Source organism: Hypanus sabinus, unplaced genomic scaffold, assembly GCF_030144855.1.
Source record: "Hypanus sabinus isolate sHypSab1 unplaced genomic scaffold, sHypSab1.hap1 scaffold_180, whole genome shotgun sequence".
NCBI lineage: Eukaryota > Metazoa > Chordata > Chondrichthyes > Myliobatiformes > Dasyatidae > Hypanus > Hypanus sabinus.
Genome location: NW_026779887.1, coordinates 570,003 through 579,419, shown reverse-complemented (window position 1 = coordinate 579,419; position 9,417 = coordinate 570,003). Strand labels below are relative to the sequence as shown.

Here is a 9,417-nt window from a genome sequence, read left to right as displayed (position 1 = left end):
TCACTCTATGCCGTCTTTGACTTCGGTTGTCAGCCACAGTTAACTTCAGAATACTAGGGGATGTATCTATCCTGCGCCTTTTGAATTGCTCCCAGATACACCGACCATTGCTGTTCTGCTCTAATCCCTGGTACTGTCCTTTTCCAATTAAACTTGTCCAGTTCCTCTCTCATGCTTCTGTTACAGTATTCGTTTTTTCCACTGAAATACTAATATATCCGACTTTATTTTCTCCCTCCCAATCTGCAGTTTTAATTTATCATATTACGATACCTGTCTCCTTTACCTAAAATTTCCTAATGAAATCTGGTTGACAGCACAACACTCAATCCAGAATTGCTTTTCACCTTGTGGCCTCAACCACAGCAGGTTCCAGAAACCCAGCTTGAACGCTTTCTACAAATTCCATCTCTTGGAGTTCGGCCCCAACCTGAATTTCTCAATCTACCTGCAAATTGAAATAGCCCATGACTATTGTAACATTTCCATTTTTATATGCCTCTTCTGTCTGCTGTTGTAGTTTGTACCCCACATCTAGGCCACTGTTCAAAGTGCTGGATACAACTCCCTTCAGGGTTCGTTCCCCTTGCAGTTTCTTAACTCTACCCACAAGGATACTCCATCTTCCAAACCAATGTGTCCTATTTCAAAGGATCTGATTTCATTTTTTTACTAACAAAGCCACTCCAGCCTCTCTGCCTACCTGACTGTCCTTTCCTTACAATGTATTTTGACGTTAATCTCCCAACTATGAATTTCTTTCATTCACGATTCAGTGATGCCCACAATGTCATAACTGTAATCTCTACCTTATTCCATAAACTCTACAGTGTGCATTCAGATATGATACCTTCAGACATATATTCCTTACCCTCTACGATTTTGCCACGATATTAGACTTCAACTCATCCCAGTGGCTGCAATTTTGCCCTATCATCAGGCTGTCCTTCCTCACAGTATCACTACACTCTGCATCTACTTGTATATCATCTACCCCGTCTTCAGATCTATAATTCCTGTTTCCTTCCTCCCTGCCTAATTAGTTTAAACCATCCCCCACAGACCCAGCAAACATGTCCACAGGATATTGCTGCCCCTTGGCTTCAGGTGTCAACTATCCTTTTGTACAGGTCATAACCTCCCCTCTTAGGCTATTAGTTTCAAGAAAATTAGACCATCATTGTTTAACGTTCTCATGGGTTTCATAACTAGGGGAAATCAACTGTGTTAAACCACCATTAACATGGATCTTTAGCAGTCTGTTTTGAAACACATGCTCTTGATCTGACGTAACTAAATCCAAGATTCTTCTCTCCTTCAAGGACTTTGCTTCATTTCTACTTTTGACTGCAAGTTTATTGGATTGGGTGTTTGTTCCTCCTGTAGGAGAGGGATGATCCTGTGCATCTGTTTTTCTTGCGTCATTTCTGGGATTTCTCTTGTTCATATATTTTTTTCCTTTTGAAGCACGTGCACATAAGGGAACAAAAGGGTCAGAGGTTTCCCATCATTTTAAGTGCATAAAGGTGGACCAATCCAATGAAATCATGTTTGCAATGTCGGGTATCAACATCTTCATTCAGTTAGGTAATAGTATTTAGCTATTAACTATTAATTCATAATTACGTACGTAATGTTGTACGTACAAAACGTGATCTCTGTGATTTCTGTTTAAAAATTAATCCCTCAGAAATAATCTTTTTTTTTTTACAACGGATGGTCTTCTGTGTTCTTCCTGGTGAGGCTTCAATTAGAAATCCTTAATTGCTTGTTTGCTAATATTTTCTCCTTTTTCTACTATTTTCTACGTTCAGGCCGCTTCAATGCTAACTCAGAGGGAAAGGATGGCTAATTTAACGCAGACAAATTCATCGCTCAGCAACCTAACATACATTGAAAGAGGGAGGGCTTACAAAACAGTTGAACTAATCTTCATTGTGATTGTAGCATTATCTTTGAGTCTGGTGACCATTATCGGAAACATTCTGGTTATGCTTTCTATCAAAGTAAACAGACAGTTACATACAATTAACAACTATTTTATTTTCAGCTTAGCCTGTGCCGATTTGATTATTGGTGTGTTCTCCATGAACCTTTACACCATTTACATCGTCTTTGGCTACTGGCCCATGGGCCCAGTGGTGTGTGATTTGTGGCTGGCTCTAGATTATGTTGTTAGCTCTGCATCTGTCATGAACCTTCTTATCATCAGCTTTGACCGATATTTCTGTGTGACAAAGCCTCTCAGCTACCCTGTGAAGAGAACCACCAAGATGGCACGGATGATGATTGCAGCTGCTTGGGTGCTGTCATTTATCCTGTGGGCTCCTGCCATTCTCTTCTGGCAGTTCATTGTAGGTGGACGGACAGTTAAAGTAGGTGAGTGTCATATACAGTTCTTCTCAAATCCAGTTGTCACTTTTGGTACTGGAATAGCAGCCTTCTATCTACCAGTTATTACCATGACGATTCTGTATGTGCACATATCCCGTGCTAGCAAGAGTCGGGTCAAGAAGGTTAAGAAAGAGCCAGAGTCAAACAAAGGTACCATTTTTCTCTGGTTAGTGCGAGGCAAAAGAATGAAATCGAATAATAACAACATTTCAAGTGTACCTGATGAGATGCAGAATGTCAAAACACAGAACGGCAAGGCAGCTGGTGAAGTAATGACGGATTATTGTGGCCAAGGAGAGGAAAAGGGGGTCTCAAATGACTCGACTTTCTTCAGTGTCGTCCCTTCCATCCAGACGGAGGAAAGAACGATTGATGAGAGCTCAAACATCTCCAGTGAGCAAAGGCAATTTAGCAATGACAGCTCCAAGCTCTCCAGCATAAAGGTTGTCACGAAATCCCAAAAGAGTGACTACTGTGCTACCACAATTGAAATGGTGTCAGAAAACAGCAGCAAGAATGGTAAAGACAGAGAGCTCGCCGCAGCCCACAAGATGAAAAAGACCCCTGCTGAGAAAAAGAAGGGAGCTGCAACCCGGGAGAATAAGGTGACCAGGACCGTCTTGGCTATTCTGCTGGCATTTATCATCACCTGGACCCCTTACAATGTCATGGTACTCATTAACACGTTATGTTCAGTCTGTGTCCCTAACACAGTATGGTCTATTGGATACTGGCTCTGTTACATCAACAGTACTCTAAACCCAGCCTGCTATGCACTATGCAATGCTACCTTCAAGAAAACCTTCAAACATCTTCTCTTCTGTCAATATAAAAACATAAGATAAATAATAAGATAAGATAAGATAAATTCAACAAAAAGATAGTCTCCATGAACATTTTATACGTTATAGATGAATTTCATAATGTTTATCATAAATGTATGAAAGTAAAATGTTCAGCACGCCAGTAATGGCTGAAGTAGATATTATCTGTAATATGGTGAAAGCATACTTCAGTTATGGACAATGAATTTCTAATTTTTTGTTTATATGAAAAGTGTGCTGATTATTATAATGTTTCTGTTTGAAGTCGGAAATGAATCTGCCGAAATTTCAAATATAGTGCATTTCAGTTAATCGGGGGACACTGGGAATTGACATTCTGGCCCGATTAAGTGATTACCCCAATGAGCCGATGTTTCCTGGAAATATTTAACAGGGTATAAAAAAATGACAAGCTACCATTTAATTAAGTAACAAACTATGTATTTAAAGGAAATACAGAATTAATTAGAACACAACCAAAATCACTACAGTACATAAAACTGTATTAGTTTCTAATTATTGTGCTTTAATTTAATAAGCGTACACTGACATGTTCTTTTGATTGACTGTAAATAAACAAAATCATCAGAGACACCAAGTGCAGAGAGTGGACAGCTTTCAAACAGTGCTGGCGATGATTGGAACCTCCAAATCCTCATTTCAATTGGAACATTCAAGATGATTGCTGATACCTTTAAATTAATCATAGTACTTAACTAGATGAAGTATTGAAATTGTTTCATTTCACCCCAACCGTTTCTGGCATCCGCAAGCCTGCATGCTTGAAACCGCAGTGAGCAAAACAGTTCCAGTTTGTCTTACTGTTTATCACTTGCCTGCGATCAATGACAAAAGTCACTTCTTTTTGAAAACGAGCACGCAAGGGATGCCATTTAAAACGGTTGTTTTAATTAAAGCGTAGTGTATAATGGTTACATAGCATGCATGTACCTCACACTAGTTAGAACCTGTTTGGCAACAGATTCCTTTCACAATTAAGTGGCATAGTTTTCCAAGTAAATTACATTTTTTTCAATTTATTTTTTTTATTAAGTATTGTCCGAAATAAGCGGCTGCCCCAATTAACCAATGGTAATTAACCATTTGCCTGAATTATAAAATTCAGCATAGGCACATTTAAGGGGTAATGTTCATTTTTATAATATTACTCAGTATCAAAAATTGTATTTTGTCCGTCTAATAACTTTGTGTTTCTAATGGATTCATACTTCATTACCTTTTAGTTTGCAGTTCTAATAGGTTGCTTCGAAAATTAAACACTTGTATAAGGGGGGCGTTGGTGGCGGACCCAAATGCAAGGCACAGCCACTGAGGGACTAGGAACAGGGCTAGGTGTGTCAAGGAAGCAAGGAAAGTCAGGAATAACTGACTCTTGATATTGACACAGGTCTTGGACGTGACTAGGATTCGGAGCCTAGGACTTGGACTAGGGACAAGGGACCCGGACGTGGAACTTGGAACTTGTAGCCTTGGTTAGGACTCCGAGCCGAAGACTGGACAAGGAAACGAAACCTGGGTCTTGACTCGGGCTTGGACCCCGGATCTAGGCGAGGACAAGACGCGGCCTCAGGTCGTGGCGTGGTTAACGGACTGGACGTGAGACTCCAGGACAGGACGGGGGAACTCCAGCACCGGGCTGGGGGAGGTAGCCCTGGGCTGCGCGAGGTATAAGGACAGGACGAGGCACATGGACAAGATAAGGGACGAGGGACCTCCAGGACCGATCTGGGCGAAGTACCCCTTGGCCGGGCAAGGCAAATTACAGGATGAGGCTCATGGACAGGACGAGAACATGCAGCGGCCACATTGCGAGCACCGGACGCAGTATGCCACACCAGTCGACTCACAGATGAAGTGTCGCCTCACCTGGAAGGACGTCTGGGGCCCTGAATGATGGCGATGGAGGAGGTGTAAGGGCACGTGTAGCACTTGTTCTGCTTAAAAGGATAAGTGCCGGGATGGAGATCGGTGGGAAGGGGCGGGTGGTATGAATGGACAAGGGAGTCGCGTAGGGAGTGATCTCTGCGGAAAACAGAAACTGGGTGGGGGGGGGGGGGTGGGTGGAGATGTGCTTGATGGTGGGATGCTTCCAGTGTGGCCTTTTATACATTAGTGAGAAATGACGCAGACTGGGAGACCGTTTCATTGAATACCAACGCTCTGTCCGCCAGAGGAAGCAGGATCTCGCAGTGGCCATACATTTATTTCCACGTCCCATTCCCATTCTGATATGTCTATCCACGGCATCCTCTACTGTCAAGATGAGGCCACACTCAGGTTGGAGGAACAACACCTTATATTCCATCAGTGTAGTCTCTAACTTGATGTCATGCAGATTGACTTCTCTTACATCGTTAATGCCCCTCCTTCCCTTCTTACCCCATCCCTTATTCATTCATTCATCCGTTAATCTATCTATCTACTTAATTATCTATCTATCTATCTATCTATTCATTTATTTGTTTGCTTATTCATTTATTTCCCCCCTTTTTTCTTTCTCTCCTTTCTTTCTCGCTGTCCCTCAAACAATATTCCCTGCCTGCTCTTCATCTTCCTTGGGAGCTCCACTCCCCCTTTCTTTCTTCCCAGCCTCCCGTCCCATGAGCCTCTCCCTTCTACAGCCTGGTATCCCTTTTGCCAATCAACTTTCCAGATCTGAGCTTTATCTCCTCCCCATCCTTTCTTCTCCTATCATGTCGGATCTCTCCTCCCACTCCCTCTTTCAAATCCCTCACTATCTCCTCTTTCAGTTAGTCCTGACGAAGGATCTCGTCCCGAAACGCCGACAATGCCTCTCCCTATAGATGCTGCCTGGTCAGCTGCGTTCCACCGACATTTTGTGTGTGTTACTTGAATTTCCAACATCTGTAGATTTACACGTGTTTGCATCAGATATCCTTTGTGCACCACTGTCGAATTAACCATCGTCCCATTGCTCACCGTCTGTCAACCAGGTTCATAACTAGAGTCCATACACTCAGTAGGCCAGTTGCACATGTATTAAGTCTTGAATCTATTGTTCAAAGGTTGCACGCAATTCAACAATGATAGACAAAGTATTCAGATAGTCTTGTCGAAAGCAGAATAATTCATTCCCTCACATTATATCCGGGATATTAGACAGGGAGCAGTAGTTAGAATGGCTGTGACATTGCATCACATGTCCTCACAGAGTGGTGCTGCTTCATGTTAGTGGGAATAACCTATTGGGTCAATGGTTAATCCTCGGCTGAGTGCCGAACCCTTCTCGAATTCTACTTCTCACTTAATCCACACTTTCTCCTGTTTTACCAAATGCATAACTATTTTACCAATTGTTAAACAGAAAAATGCATCTTTTGCATTCGCCCGTGTCCCTCAAAACTTTGCTACTGTTGTGGGGACCATTTCAACTGGCCAAGAATCGCACTCTAGCAAAGTGGTGATGGAAAGGAATTTAAATGACGGCACCGATTCAGTTAGTCTGTAATGAAATCGAGTACGTTATTTAGAGATGGGCTCAGCGGTGTACCTTTGCATGTGGAGAGTCTCTGGACATGCAGCCTGTACCTTCTGCTGGGGATGTACGAATAATTCAGTAGATCACAGAAAGGTTCGAGAAAAGAGTTATGTAAGGACTTTCGCGGATAAGAAGGTTAAAAAAGTGAAATTTTTGATTCCTGAAACCATGTGAGCAATATCAAAGAGCATGGAGGAATCTATATTACTCTTGCAAAGAGATTAGAGCCCATCCACCGCTTCACAGAAGTGCTGAGTAACTTCATTTTGGGTTGAAGACCCAGTGCCTTGCAGATGATATCTCGAATCCTGATACAGCAGAGGCAGACTCCAACCAAGTGTACGTGGGTTGATGTGGGCGCTCCCATTTGCACTGTCTAAACTCAGGATGTGGCCAGTATGGTGGGGAGAATAATGTTCAAAAGCAATGACAGGATGTTGTAACAATACATCAATCTTATCTCGTTCACATGGCTAGGGGTAGCTGGACTGTCATGTGGAGGGAGCAGCAGTGGCATTGTCAGTAAAGACTGCATTCGTTATCCCACCATTGTCATTCTGCCAGTTGTCCTGTATGGGAAAGGATATCCAAGCGTCACATGATAATCAGGAGCCCTTCTCATCAGAAACGATGCCAATGTTGAAGGGAGAGTACCGCTCAGAGACAGCCTTATAGACTCACAATTGCACACCAAAGCCATTTGCAGTCTCCTTCACTAAAGTTCCACACATTCAGCACAGCTGAATGGAAGGTTCAGAGTTCGAAATTAATGTCAGAGAAATGTATACAATATACATCCTGAACTGCTTTATGTTAGCAAAAATCCACCAAATCAAAGAAGTGCCCCAAAGAATGAATGAAAGTTAAACATCAAAACCATTGAAGTCCCCCTGCCGTGCATAAGCAGTTGCAAGCAATAATCCCCCCTCTCCCCCCGACAAAAGAAGCAAGCATCGGCATCGGCACCAAGCAGTCAAGTGTGAGCAAAGCCATAGTAAAGACACAGCCTTGCAGTTACCCCAAAGACTTGGACTTTCACCCAGTCTTCGACATACCACAGGCAGGTTCTCTCTCTCCCTAATAAGGAAGAGGGAGGTGTCTCCATCAGCAGACAAATGCATTTCCTTCCTCACACTCTATTCAGTCTCCACTTAAGTGCGTCTGTATTATTTATTTAAGACACCTTCTGTCATGGCAATTTTGATTTCTACCTTCTTACCTATCTTTGGATAAGTAAGTTATATTGTTATGGTGACTAACTTGTGTTGTTGGCCTCTGTCTGCTCCTGCTGACCAATGGAGTTATTCTGTCGTTATCCACTTAGGTAAAGACACTAAGGGTGAAAAAGTGTTCTTATTCCACTTGCCAAGATCGGATTGATAAAACCGGTTTGGAATATTTATTTTGTGTTGGCTTGTATTTCATTTTGCAGCTAAATATGTTTTTGCAGAATAGTGAATTAGGATGTGTTTTACTGCTGCAGTTGGATGAATTGGTCCTGAAATGCATGAGCATTCAACCTCGCCAAGCATGCTGTTTCCGTTTCTCTTTCTTCTTGTTCCCTTTCTGATTCTGAACCCCTACCCCCCCCCCCCCACAAACATCTGCTTAGCGTCTCGCTGCTTGATATGGAGCTGTTTAAAAAAAAAGTAGAACTCCTGTAAAGGGAAGCTTGTGAGGCACACTGCAGAATTCCAGCCGTAGAATCATCAAAAAGTACAGCACATAAACAGACACTTCAGCCCATTTAGGGAGAGGTGCGAACAATTTGAACTGCCGAATCACATCGTCATGCACCAGGACCATAGCACTGCATACCTCGACCATCCATGTACCCTTCTCAAACTTCTCATAAATGTTCAAACTGTGCTTTCATGTACTTCTTGTGCTGGCCGCTCGTTCCCCTCTCACTGAACCCACTAAGTGAAAACATTTCTCCTCATGTTCCCTTTAAACCTTCCCCCTTTTCTTCTGCCGTGTTTTGCAGAGCTCCTGCTGGGTGGTGTGGGCAGTTTAATCTATGTTGTAGATCAACAGTTGATTGTTCTTTTAGAATTTTGTCTGGTAGCCACGTGGCATTTGTGTTTGCAGGAATTCCTGTGTTGCAGAACATCTTGTAGGCATTAGCCCTTGAACTCCCATATCTTCTTTTTGGTTAGTTGTGGTGGTTCAGCTGCAGACTGCAGCAGACAATTATAGAATACAGCCATCTCGACAGCTCCAGGCACCATCATTTATTTGTGTCAATTCACTGATTGGCCGTGCACTGTCTGGTCAACAAGAGGGTGTTTATTCCTTTTGGTTAAGTTACAACTAGATCAGAGGTTCCCAGCCTTTCATATGCCATAGACGGATCCTATTAAGCAAGGGGTTTGTGGATGCCAGATTGGCATCTAGAGTATTAATGTGGCATCTGCAGAGTTGTGGTCTGATCTCCCTGCACAGCGAAGAAGCTTGCACAAAGCTATTCACAGATTCCATTCTTGCTTCTCTGGCATTGATGGCTCTCACTTAGGAAGGTGACAGCCAGTGCATAGCCTGTTCAGGTTTGAGCTTCTAATTATGGCTGAAGAAGGTGACAGTTTTGAGTGGCAGATTGATTGACTGGAAGAATGTTCTCTTACTGAGTTTCAGAGAATTGCTCCTGGATAGTTTGTGTATGAAAGCCCTTCTTCCGAG

The 9,417-nt window shown here is 42.7% G+C and overlaps 1 protein-coding gene across 1 annotated transcript; it reads left to right on the top strand.

Annotated features, from left to right (window-relative positions):
- Positions 1–1,844: 1,844 nt before the first annotated feature.
- On the top strand, positions 1,845–3,239 carry LOC132387378 (muscarinic acetylcholine receptor M2-like). The gene has a single exon (XM_059959748.1). The coding sequence runs from the start codon at positions 1,845–1,847 to the stop codon at positions 3,237–3,239; it is 1,395 nt and encodes a 464-aa protein (XP_059815731.1).
- Positions 3,240–9,417: the final 6,178 nt, after the last annotated feature.